At 44.3% G+C, this 13,547-nt stretch overlaps 3 protein-coding genes across 3 annotated transcripts; 1 reads left to right on the top strand and 2 right to left on the bottom strand.

The window, feature by feature from the left end:
• Positions 1-306: 306 nt before the first annotated feature.
• Positions 307-6,142, bottom strand: FA14DRAFT_161134 (uncharacterized protein). The gene has a single exon (XM_025498972.1). It carries the CDS (start codon positions 5,889-5,891, stop codon positions 522-524), a length of 5,370 nt encoding a protein of 1,789 aa, XP_025356705.1. The 5' UTR covers positions 5,892-6,142; the 3' UTR covers positions 307-521.
• A 340-nt stretch (positions 6,143-6,482) lies between these two features.
• FA14DRAFT_168048 (uncharacterized protein) lies at positions 6,483-8,336 on the bottom strand (the record flags this gene model as incomplete). Its single annotated transcript, XM_025500125.1, has 2 exons — positions 6,483-8,179; positions 8,213-8,336. The coding sequence occupies 2 exons, from the start codon at positions 8,334-8,336 to the stop codon at positions 6,717-6,719; spliced, it is 1,587 nt and encodes a 528-aa protein (XP_025356706.1). The 3' UTR covers positions 6,483-6,716.
• A 619-nt stretch (positions 8,337-8,955) lies between these two features.
• On the top strand, positions 8,956-13,029 carry FA14DRAFT_161135 (uncharacterized protein). The gene has a single exon (XM_025498973.1). The coding sequence runs from the start codon at positions 9,179-9,181 to the stop codon at positions 12,830-12,832; it is 3,654 nt and encodes a 1,217-aa protein (XP_025356707.1). The 5' UTR covers positions 8,956-9,178; the 3' UTR covers positions 12,833-13,029.
• The last annotated feature ends 518 nt before the right edge of the window (positions 13,030-13,547 follow it).

The following is a 13,547-nucleotide window of genomic DNA, read 5'->3' on the forward strand; positions in this document are numbered from 1 at the left end:
ATCAAACAAAAGTCACGAATATGTTGTTTTTTTGTGTTTGTTTACGTTTCACATTCATCATACATTCTTATACCATTTATCATGCAAATCCTCTTCCCTCTTCTTTTCTTTCTCCGAATCAAATCTTTTTCGAAATTATTGTACCATATAAATTCCATTCCATCTTGATCCGGTTTTGTTCTTCTTCTTTTCATGGTTCTCCTTTTGCGTTCATATATACAAGATTCAAAAATTTATATTACTCATGTATGTACCTATTTTCCCCCAAATCCTCAAAATCTGAGAGAAATATATATATCATAAAAAGGAAAAAACACATTGTTCATTGAATTTTGTTGATGAATATAGGATAAAGTAGATATGACATTAAAGTCTACCTCTTACATCGTACATGCGCACGTCACTGGTGACTGTTACTAAAAGTCCCGAAAAGATATAAAAAAGATGACAAAATCGATACAATTACAAAAAGCAAGAACGGGAAGAATAAGAAAATGACCAGAACCAATTTTGTGGCCCTTTTACGTCGGCATCGTGTAGTGTGATGTCAATGGAACGGCATGATGGGACGGATCTCCTGCTGGATTGAAAACGTTTGTTTGACGTTTAGAAGCCATCGTTATACTTTTTATCCAATGACTTGCATCACCCGAAGGATCTTCATACAAATAAGATCGAGCAGGCGTATGAACGATAAAACTTCTAATCGATTTAGCTTCAATCGAAGTCATCATATTTGGAGATGCTTGTGAAATATCATAGTGTGAAAAGGATGGAGTGGTATACTTTTCGTCCGCCATCGGGCCACTTGAGCGTGATTGCGTAGGTGTCAACGGTGATGATTGTGCCATGGCTGCATTGAAGGGATAACTGCTTGACCCACCGGCGCTGTTATCTCTGGCCATACTTGCAGAATTTGCGTTTCTGAAACCCGACGAAGGACCAGTAGATGAAGTGGGTGAAGAGGGCAACAAAGGTCCTGCACTACTTTGTCTGCGCATTTGTGAAGAGCGTACGACAGACACTCGATCTCCTGAACGGGCTGCAATAGAAGCATTGTTGCTTGCGCCCAGAGAATTATTCGATCCTGTTGAATTCAATCGAGCATGCTGTGGTCTACCACTTCCATAATTTTGCTGATCGGCATTCCCTTTTCCTTTTGTTGTTACCGACAATGGAATACCCAAAATCACTTCGCTCTTTACCTTCAATTGATCGTTGGTCTCCTTGACGCACAATAAACGTGGAAAGTCGGTTAAAAGCAATTGCCTCTTCTTGTCCGTACTTCGCAAAATTGGACCGCTGGTCTTGTGAACGATTGGACATGCATACAAGAGTGATTCGTTAGGCAGCAGAAGAGCAGCCCAACTGGTTGCAAGAGAGGCATTGAACCTTGCTGCTTCGGTAGCTTGTTGATTCACAACTGCATTGTATGCCTCATAATCACGGTTGCTCATCTGACTTGATGAACGAGAAGAGAGAGTTGGTCTAACACTGCCTATGACAGATGATCGTTGACCTTTTGGTGGCGTGTTCGATGATTCGTTTCGATCAAAGGAAGCCAACCCAGCCGTGACTTTGTTGATCAAATTACTTCCTCTTCGGGTCGTATTGCTGACCTGAGCCAACATCCTTTCGGCTGCAGATGCACCGGCCGAGAAACCTCTTTTGCGGAAGAGGTTATTTTGTATAGGGGAATCAGATAATGAACTATCATCATCATCTGCGTCATTATCCCCCGTCACGTCACGCTCAGTCGTTTGGGTGTTTTGCACCTCACCGCTTTGAAGTGAGCCATGCCCTGATTGAGAACCATCTTCTGCTTCGGAGGCTGTAGCGATGCCATCATCTTGACTATCCATACTGCCATCAAGTGAAGCGTCACCCTCTATCGATTCGGGATTGCTGCGAGGCGCAACAGGCGGACGTTTGTACAAGCCTGCTTCCAATTTCGGGGCTTCGATCGTCCAAATCGTGCTCCAGTCGATCCCCTCAAAGAACGCATGATCTCGAATTTCATTCCCTGAAGGACGATCATCAGGATCGAGTTGTAACAATTTTGTGATCAAATCGATTGCTACTTCCGTAAAACCCGGTTGGAAGTCAAAACTACCTTTCATGATCTTTTGGAATGTTTGATATTCACTTGCGCCCTTGAACGGAGGTCTTCCACATAACATTTGGAACAAAATACATCCAATTGCCCAATAATCACTCGCTTCCGATACCTGTTTATCAGTCAAAAGTTCAGGACTGACATACTCTGCCGTGCCGACAAAGCTGCTAGATCTCTGTTTGAACTTGGCAGAAGGCTTTTGCTCGCCTACGCTGTTTGATCTACCAATAATCTTTGCTGATCCAAAATCTGCCAAGCGAATACGCATCTCAGCGTCCAATAAAACGTTTTCAGGCTTGACATCTCTATGCAAGACACCCGCTTTATGTATGCCTTGGATTGTGTCCAAAAGTTGGGCTGCGTAGTATTTTGCACATTGTTCATTGAAGCTTCCCAGCTTTTTAATCCAATTCAAAAGTTCGCCATTGGGCGCCATTTCCAACACAAAATAAAGACTATCACGATCTTGAAAAGTCCAAAAGAGCGTAATCACGCCAGGATGACGGGTCAAAAGACTTAAAGCTTCTTTTTCCACACTTACATACTTTTGCTTCTTTTCCTTCAAGATGTGAACTTTGTCCAAAACTTTGATCGCATACACCTTTGCACCATCTAGATTTACCTTGGCGCGATTCTTTCTGCTCGTCTTTCCAGCAATGGCCGCTAGAGCATTATTCGAATCACCAGAATCCTGGTTCGGCGTATTGAGTCCTTTTTCACGAAGAGGTAGCAGATCCCATGCTTCCATCACAGTGGAGTAGGATCCCTCACCAATCAAATCACCAAAATAGAAATCTTCACGAGTTCGGGCAACGCGCGAAGCATTAGTAATACCCGGAGACTTTGAAGCGGCGATGGGCGTTTGAGGTGAAGTGTCGAGTTGACTGGATGTCATTATTCCAGCACCAGGTGTTGGCTGAGTGGAAATTTGAGATGGTTTCGCATCCACATTTGCATTTGTGCTGGTAGTTGAGATTGCGATTGAAGGCAAAGCAGACGGTCGCGTTTCACTATTTATGCTCGTTGCATGAGCAGATTGATCATCTGCTCGTGATGCGGTGTCTCCGCTTTTTAATTCATTTCCATTTGTGGCTTGCGATAAGACAGCTGCCGCCGCATTTGACACTTGTGCATCACTATGAGATGTCTGGTTTGCCATTGGAGTCTCAGAGTGATGGTCATCGTTATTTTCTTCAGGAATTGGATTGCCTGGAATCTCCAGCCGCAAAGAGGATGGAGACTTTTCAATAGACAAAACATACTTGTCCGAACCAGAAGAAGGACTATGCGGTGAAGAATGCCCGCTTCGAACTTTGTTGTCATTCAAACGTGAATCATCATTTTTGATTGAGCCCAAAGATCTTCTACCGGTGCTTTCACCAGTCAAAGCGCGAAGAAGATTCGGCCTTCGATTGGTCAATCTAGGTGAAGAAGAATCCTTTGAACCTCCAGCTGGAACGGAAGCGCCTGACAGAGCTGCTGGATTTGATGGAACCGTAAAGAATTCTTTTGGCTTGGCCGTGGTCTGCGTGGAAACAGAAGTAGACATCGGACGACGACCAATCGTTGCAGTAGACAAATCCGCAAGAACGTCTTGATCACCGTCAGGACCTGGACTTGCACCACTAGGTTCAGAAGGAACGATTGCCAATCCAGCGCGCGCTTCCATTTGAATCTTTTGTGCTGGTGTCAACATCATTGGCGCGGGTGAGGTTGATAAGCTTCTTGAAGGTGGTGCTGCGCTTACATGTGGACCGAACGAACTTCTGTTGCTGTTTCCACCTCCAATGTTACTGGTTCCCAAAATTCCTCCCAAAATACCACTAATGCCACTGCTTACCGATCCTGGTCGACTCAATTTTGGACGTGCGCTATCAGGTGTTTGCATTCCCGCTTCTCTTATTCGTTCAATTTCGCCCATACCAGACGTACCTGTACCAATAGGCTGTTCTTCTTCCGGACTGATCCGACTTGGTATTTGTGCAAAAGGCATCACATAATTCGCAGCAGATCCAACCAAGCCAGGCGAAGGTGGAGGTCCACTTCCAGGTGGTCCAGGTGGATGTTTGGGTACAACCAATGGAGCATTTGTTATACTACTTGTTGCTCGAGTAATATCACTCTCTAGAACATTTCCACTACCAATCATACTTGACATACCAGCCCCATTGCCCATCGCACCAAAATACGATTTAGCGTTGCGAGCAGCTATCTCAGCAGGTGTGTTTGAAGTTGGTGTAAGAGATGCAGGAGCTGTATTGATCATTGGTAAAGAAACGGCAGGTGATGATTGATGATCTTTTCTTGCCATTGAGGTAACTTGATCGATCGTGAGCGATGGAGGAGGTGATATTGATCGCGCAGCAGGAGTTTGAACGCTTGTCAAAGGTTTCAAACCAAGCTTCCCGGCACGTTTGGCCAATTTTGTTCGAATACTTGGCTTTGGACGTTGAACTTGATGAAGTGAACTTTCATCGCTTTCGACATCATCATTTGATAAAAGACCAGCGAATGCGGAAGGAATTCCCATTCTTGGTTGAGGCGGTCGTGAGCCAGCGCTGACCGTATGAGGCAAGGGCCTTGAATTTCGTCCGCCGCCCATACCAGGCGCATTACGGTATTGCCATTCATCAGATGGACCTTTAGGAAGATATCTTGTCTTTGTTGGAGAGATCGGCGAAGCATTTCGTGCATCGTTTGCACCGGTATCAACAGACAAAAGCTGACCCGGTCCATTTTTTCCTGCATCTTGATCTGTAGAGGATTCTACGAGGTCATTAGAGGCTGTTCGATGGCGACCGAAGTCACGATTTGAGTCGATATGCGGAGGAGCTGTATTTGGCACATTTGGTTGTCTTGATCTATTTCCTGCAGAAGCATTTGCCATATTTGCCCTAGCAGCACCTCTTGACATACCACCAAAGCCCACTCGAACGTTTCCTAAAGGAGCTGCACGAAATGGAACAGCTTCCATACTGCTCGTACTGTTTACGCTGCTGACGCTGCTTACACTTTTTGCTCTGCTCAAACTTTCACTTCCTCTTCCCGTGAAATGTCCTGCCGGCATGGCATCATCCATAGGTTCATTGCTTATACTACTAGCACCGCTTGCTTGTCTACGATAGAGTGAAGTTTTAGATTGAAGTGGTAAATGTGATCGGCTACTGCTTGCGCTTGCACTTGCTTCGCCTCCAGAATGAGAATGAGAAGAAAGAGCGGGTATAATTCCACTTGCACCTGAAAGAGAACCTGTTGGAGAAAGAGCAGATTGAAGAGCACGAAGATTACGATGTTTACTTTGCATTGCAGCATTTGATCCTTGTTGGTTGTTAGCATTTATGATTGCAGATGTAAGAGCGGGGATCGGATGTTGAGCAGAAGAGGGAGAAGAGACGATACTTTCGGTCGAGGCTAGAGGTGGTGTCATTTTACCCAGCCTTGATTGCCGCCGAGAGGATGATTGTGAGTCAGACTGCCGAGTATCATCATCTTCAGATGCGGAAGGCTGATATCCAATCGAGTCCACCTCATCCCGCTCTGCCTTTAGATGTGCACTCGTTGTCGGAGTGCTGCGTCGACTGGTTATGACTTCTGGGGTCCTCTGTGATGGCTGTAGTGTTGAATCGGCGACTGATGCATCCTGAAGCACGTTACTTGTGGTGTTATTTGCAACAGGACGAGATGTGCTTGGCAGATTATCGGTGGAGGCGGGTGCCGGATGATTGGCTATACTTGAGCCTGATGGCCCTTCGGGCTTTTGTGATATGATGTCCATCTTCCAATGCGTTTCCCGAATAATGTTGCCAAACTGTTAGATGACCATACCTTTCCTCATCCACGAGTGATCAAAAAAGCGTTGCAAAAACACGCTGAAATTAGTTGATAATATGATCATGAATCTTTCCCCATTTTCCGATTGTTTGTGATGTGTTGATTGTGATGGCGTAAAGATGTGCTTTGATTAAATTGTGGAGAATGTGATACTTTTCTTTGATCCAATCCGACTAAATGCTGTTGCTATTGTTATGGTGTGTGTTCCTTGTTTTCCTTTTTTTTCTCTCTCTCTTGCAGATGCCGTTCCACCGATGGCGCGCCTTAAAAAGATGCAGGCTTTAATTCGATCCAAACGCGCTTGTTTTGTTTGACACTGCCCCCTCTCTCTCTCATTAGTCTAAATGCACTATAGATGGGGTCCAGACTTTTTTTTCTCTTTCTTAAATTGCAATTCAGCCTAGGCACAAAGTACAGTCAGCCAACCCCAACCCTATGCAAGAAGAAAGACCCTAAAATGATGGCAGGAAGTGTAAAATGTGTAAATGATATATACAAAGACATCATTGTCATGAACACTTGTATTGATAGTTTCCTTTTCTAATGAAATGTCTGATTATGATAGCATCTTGTATGACTTGCATGTCAAAAACTTCAATAAATGCCACGTTTCTCAACCGCCGGCAAACGTTACGCGCTAAAAGGCAATCCCCCATCAACTTTGGCAATCAGATCGTCTGCTCTAAAAATCCAATTCCATGAGCGTTTCTATTGTGGCGTGTATGGTATAATGTACAGTAATCTACAGTCAAAATAAATATGATGAATCTCAACGTCCCGTAAGATGTCTTTCCAACAATCGCAAAGGAACATAAATGATGCAACAAATCACAAAGCCCAACTCAAATCCCAAATCACCGGACTTTTGTGCGATAGGACCGGAAAACCAAACTTGATCCATCGAAGGAATAACCAAGCCAAGCGAAAGGATCGCACTTACAAGAGCTGCAATGCCTAAAGGTAATTTACGATAATCATTCCAAACGCTTGTGTCGTATGAATCAAAGTTTCTCTTTCGAATGAAAACGTGTTCCATCAAAACAACAGCAACGAAAAGCGATGCCCAATATCCCAAAACGGCCGAAAAGTTGGATAGTGTTGTGTAAAAGTGATCGGCCCCGACGATGGCTAGTGGCAGAACGATAGCTGTTGCCAATACTGGCCAAATGAATCTTGGCACGTATCCAAGCAATGGTAAAAGTGTTTGTAAAGTTAATCCAAATGAGTAAAGAGTTGCGGCAATATTTCCAATTGCAGATAAAGCCAAAATCACCAAGAGGAATCGACCAAAGTTGCCCACACCGCCAGGTCCCGTTAAGATGACATCATACAGTGCTCCATTACTGACCTGAAGAGCACTTTCCCAAGCTGGTATATCTTTTGCAGAGATTGCAAATGCAGCTCCTAACATCATAATCGGAGCTGTGCTAAGGAAAAAGCCCAAAAAGACGGCAACAAAGATTTTGTATGAAGGAACGTCTGGCGCGATATAATGGGTCACATCCGAACCTAGCGGTGCCCATGCCACCAGATAACCTGCAACGACTGCGCCCATTCCCAAAACTGCTCTTGCTTCTAGTGGTGCGTCATTGGTTGGGATGTGAAGTCCTTCGGGTCCCGTTCCGGCCAAGCCGATCAAAATGCAAAAGCAGATCAACACGGGTAACCAAAGCCAACGTTCAAAGAGGTGTAAGACTCGAATGCCCGAGAATGAGACCAGTAACGAGACCACGGCAATGATCACGATTCCGACGGTGGCGCTCAGAGTGTTATCCTTTGGTACTGCGCTTAGTGTTTGGCCTCCCAAGATATTGTTCAAAGTGGTAAAACCAATCATTCCGGCTGCGTTCAATAGACAGGCAATACAAGTTGGAAAGTAACCCCATGAGAATCGTGCTTGCACCATTTGTCGCATTCCTAATTGAGGTCCAAAACAGCTGAAATAGGCTGCGGGTATCGATAATACAGCGCTGAATAGTAAGATTGTGATTTGAGAGGCAACCATTCCTAGACCTAGACTTGGTGCTAATGTACCACCTGAGAATGTCAGCACGTTCACATTGGCACTGAACCATAGCAAACCTGGACTCCACCATTGTCGAACAATCCTTTGCTCTTTACGTAATGGTGCAATCCCAATACTTTCGATATTAAAACGTGATAAGAATTCGGCTGCTCTTTGTAAATTTCTCAAGATTGCATTTTGTTCAATTGTACGTTTTTGATCTGGATCTGTTAATGCGGCCAAGTTTCCAGCTAAATGACTTGAAGTATCGGAAATGGAATGTGAATCGACCTTTTCCGGATCTGCGTCCTTTTGATGGCTTGGACCGTTTGCCATTTCGGACGTTTGGCGTTCCAGCTCTGCATTATGATCTATAACATCCATAGCTGATGATGATCAACTAAGATGACGAGTGAGCTAGAGACAACAATCAAGATGGACGTAAGAGTCATAAGGGTATATGAATTTGAAATGTATGCATGTAATTTTTCCCACTTTCTTCTTATCCTGACTACAACTAAATTTCCTGGAGAAATTCGAGAGACAATCTTATCAGGGCATACAAGCACACAAAACATTAAAATTCACGCGCATAAAGAGCTCGGGCGGGAAATGCTTGACTCCAAGGTGGCGTCTGTTTCTAACCCTAATCCCTATGAAGAGTCATGGAAGCTGATCTTATACAGAAGTAAGAATTGTAAGATGAGAAAAGATTAGTATGGAGTCCATAAGAAAGATAAAAGCACTGAAGTGATGTTGATGGTACGCCACTCTGTTCTCAGTGAGGTGTCCCCCGCCCCTCCTTTTGATGCTCGTTCGACAGCAGGAATATCTGTGCACTGCGTGCGCTGCGTCGTTGACCTCTGTCTCTGTTGAGCTGCGTGTGCTAGACTTAACAGATGTTACACGTATAGTAGTAGAGTTAGAATGTGGATTGCATGGGCACTATAACAGTGTCATCTTATAGCATATATACGCGTCTCCTCGACCAGCATCACCACCAAGTTGAATTCACTTTCTTCTCTCTTCATCTTTCAGACTTCAAAGACGTTTACGCTTTCACCTTGTCAGACTCGCTTTAGCTTGCAAGTAAAGGTACGATCTTGATTCATCAAAAGGAAAGCCTGACTCACATCATATCATTCAGGATCACGTTTGCAACGTTTCATCCTTGTTTCATTCTTCGCATTAACGACATATAACGAATCAAAACCGCATCGCCTCTAATGGCTAGTCCTCAACCTCCCCATCAGGGTGGAGGAGGAATGGCCAATCAAGGTTACTTTGCCGGCCAACAGCCTAATCAACAAAGACCTATGCAGCCCCAAAATCCAGCACTCTCTCCTCGGCCATTTGCAAATCCAGGCAATGTTCATTCTCCTGGGGCACCAATGGGAAATCCAAACATGCAACCTCAGCCAGGTCAAATGCAACAAAGTGCTGGTAGACCTTATCCAGGCGGACCGCAAAGACCAATGATGGGAATGAATCCCGGAGCTCCAAGACCGCCAAACGGAGTTGGTGGACCTGGTTTAATGCCTGGGCAGCCGCAACATCAAATGCAGCCTGATGGACGTTTGAGCCCAAGACCGGGCATGCCTATGCAAGCAAGACCTATGCAAGGACAACAACTGCAACCTCAGCAGCACGGTCCTGCAGGTATCGCTAATCAGATGGCAAACATGCAAATCGGACAAGCACAGCAAAATCAGCATGAAATCCCACCTCCTGATCGTGGTACAACACCATCTCAAGCTCGATCCAATAAACGCAGTGCACGTGCATACCATCATGACGAACCTGCTCCACCCGTACCCGCAAGTGGGGGATGGAATGATGTTCCTCAACATGGCAACCAACAACCCGTTCAAAATAGGGTTCCACAAGGTCAGCAACCAGCATGGCAACAAGCTGCTGCTGCACGTGTGGCACAATACGAACAAATGCAAGATGATCCAAATGCTGTTTTAGATCAAATCCCAGGTCAAAGAAATGTTATCAGTCAAGAACAAGCAAGATTCAATCAAGCACAAATGGCTGCTGCTGGCGGTGGTCATGCACAAAATATTCCAATTCAGCCTGGCGTGCCTGGTCCACAAACACCTGGCATTGGTCCAATCAATCAACCTCCTCATACTGCTGGTCAGCGATTTCCAGGTCCAAGAACGAAGATCGATCCAGATCAAATTCCAAGTCCGGTTGAGGCAATGGATAATGACCAAGCCTTCTTTGATAAAGAATGGTTTGAGACGTGCGGTAGAGGTGGATTGCCGCTTAGTACGACTGAATTTGTTTCTGTCGATCAAGGAAATTGCTCGCCAAAGCATATGCGTTTGACGACTTATAGTATGCCCGCATCAGATGAACTAGCAGCCACTTCGCAATTACCTTTGGCCATCATCGTTCAGCCTTTTGCCCAACAGCGGTTAGAAGAGGCACCTATCCCCGTTGTGGAGTGTGGACCTTCAGGACCGCCAAGATGCAAAAGATGCAGAGCTTACATAAATCCATGGGCAATTTTCGTGGAAGGAGGACAGAAATGGGTTTGCAATTTGTGTGGTACACCAACACCTGTTGCTGCCGATTACTTTTGCAATTTGGACATGTCTGGTCGACGAGTGGATTTCGAACAGAGATTTGAGTTGAGTCGAGGTACAGTCGAGTTCAAGGTTCCAAAAGAATATTGGGCAGTTCAAAGTTCACCACCAGCTGCGCTTGCCTTGCCTGCTTTACCTGCGTTTACGCAGGCGGGTACTGAAAGACTTAGTCCACAACCACCACAACAAAATGAAGAACAATTCGAAGGTTCAACGATGGGTTTGAGCGGTCAAGGTGGAGTGGCTGCAAAAGCTGCTACAAAAGCAGCAAGCGATGCGTTAGGCAATCTCACTCTAGGTCAAGGAAGAACAGCAGTTCGAATGCCTCGTCCGATGACATACTTTTTCCTGATCGATGTAAGCTTTTCTGCTGTTCGTTGCGGATCGCTAAAGGCTTCTTTGGATTCAATTCGTGAGACATTATATGGTCCGCGCGAGACAGAACAGAAAGAGAATGGTGCTGCAGAGGAAGATGACAAGGCACCGGGCTTTGGTTTGCCATACGGAAGTCGTGTTGCTATCATGACGTTTGATCGCTCTTTGCACTTTTACAACTTACTTCCTGAATTGGATCACGCTCAAATGCTCGTTGTTGGTGATATCGATGAACCTTTTGTTCCATTGAATGAAGGTTTATTGGCAGATCCATGGGAGTCTAGAAACGTGATTGAAACCCTGTTGGACGGACTACCGGGCATCTTTGCTGAAAACATGGTTGCTGAAGCTGCATTGGGTGCTGCAATTCGTGGTATGCAAGGAGCAATGAGTACGATCGGTGGACAATGCAACATTTTCATTTCAACGATTCCAACTGTCGGCCCAGGAAGCTTGAAGCATCGGGAAGATACAAAATTGTACGGCACCGAAAAAGAAAAGCAACTTTTCGTTCCTCAGGATGGTTTCTACCGAGGTGTAGCGGAGGAACTGGTAGAAGCAGGTATTGGTGTCAATACATTCTTCTTCCCATCTCAGTATATCGATGTGGCTACAATTGGTACATTGAGCGGCTTGACTGGTGGTGAATTGTACTTCCATCCTCGTTTCGATGTTGTACGTGATCGATCTCGATTGGATTCCCAGATCAAACGTGCAATCTTACGCGAGACTGGTTACAATGCAACAATGCGTGTTCGTTGCTCAAATGGACTACATGTTACCGATCACTTTGGTAACTTCTTCATGCGTAATTCTACCGATATCGAATTGGCCAACATGGATGCGGATAAAGCAATCATTGCTGCCTTCAAACATGATGGTAAATTGGACGAGAAACACGAAGCCCACTTCCAAGCTGCAACACTCTACACAACAGCTGATGGTGAACGTCGTGTTCGCTGTCACAACATCGCCGTCCCAGTCACCTCTCTTCTTGGCAACGTTTTCAGATATGCTGATCTGGATTCGACAATCACATATCTCACCAAGAGTGGAATCGCTTTGGCACAACAAAAGCCATTAAGGGATGTCCGACACTTATTGACGGAGAAATGCGTAAAGATTTTATTGGCATACAGAAGAAATTGCGCTTCAAGTACAAGTCCTGGTCAATTAATCTTACCAGAGAGCTTCAAGCTTTTACCTCTTTATATTTTGGGTATCAATAAAACAAAAGCACTCAAAGGTGGAAATGTGACAAGTGATGTTCGAACGTTCTTTATGCGATTTTTGCGTGGTTTAAGTACGGGCGCAACTATGGGAATGTTGTATCCACGTATGGTTGCTTTGCACAATATGAGACCGGATGATGGAGAACCAATTCAACCAAGTAGCGCAGGCGAAGGATTACCCGTTCAGCCACCCGTACTTACTGGTAGAATCAAAACGCCTCCTTTGATGAGACCAAGCTATTTGCGAATGGAAGGACATGGTGCTTATTTGGTGGAGAATGGAGAGATTTGCTTGTTGTGGTTGGGTAGCAATGTCAGTCCAAAGCTATTAGAAGATCTTTACGGAGTAAACAGTTTGGAAGAATTGGATCCAAGGATGACAGCATTACCTAAATTGCCAACAAAGTTATCTCAACAAACCCGTAACCTTGTTAATGATTTCGCACGTCAACGTAATAAACCTTTCTTGCCAATCATCATTGCTCGTCAAAATCGTGATGGAACAGAAGTTGAATTGGCAAACAGTTTAGTGGAAGATCAAAATAATGACGCAATGTCTTATGTCGATTACCTTTGTCATGTTCATCGAATCATCACTACGGAAATGTCTGGCGGTGGTACGAATGGTGGCAAAAACGATGGCGGTGATACTTCAAGCTATTGGCGTGGATGGTAATTTGTGGGTCAAAAGAGAGAGAGAGAAGTTGTTTTAGTAGCACACGCAAAACGTATTGTTTATCTTCAGTATAATCTACAACATGTTCATATTTCATCTTAAAAATTTCAAAATGTATCCAAAGCAAAGCAGTACCTTACTGTAACTATGATGATGACCAATAATTGCATCACAATGAAACCAAGTTTTATTTTGAAGATTAGAATGTTTTTTTAATGTATTGGTGGTTGTGATAAAATAAATACAAATGAAAGTCTTTCCGTGTATATTAATGACAGTCGTTTGTATAATGTATCGACTTTGTTAAAAAAATTTGGGGAATATGTGCCCGATCAGAGAGAAAAAAAAATTCCAGAAAGAAGTACGAGTATTACAACTTGACTGAAACCCCCAAGAGAAAACGTAGTAAAGTAAAAGTACGACGGCAAAACGAACGAAAAAACGCCGTAGGAATAATACAAGAAAACATGATAGAAATACAGACGTCGTCGACGACACAAAAAAGCGTGTATTAAAAATGTGGTGCTGACCTGACGTCCGTTTCGGATGATGGAGTCGGTTGGCGCCGAGACAGTTGGAATAAAGAAAGCCCTAGAATAATTTGATGTTCCGTCGAAAGAAAGTTACTAGAGAGGAAAAGATCCGTTTATGTCAAATCCCTAGAAGGTATGAATTATGCGAAACCGAAAATTGGGTGAAAACATGTTTTGTGTAT

Source organism: Meira miltonrushii (assembly GCF_003144205.1).
Source record: "Meira miltonrushii strain MCA 3882 unplaced genomic scaffold FA14scaffold_2, whole genome shotgun sequence".
NCBI lineage: Eukaryota > Fungi > Basidiomycota > Exobasidiomycetes > Exobasidiales > Brachybasidiaceae > Meira > Meira miltonrushii.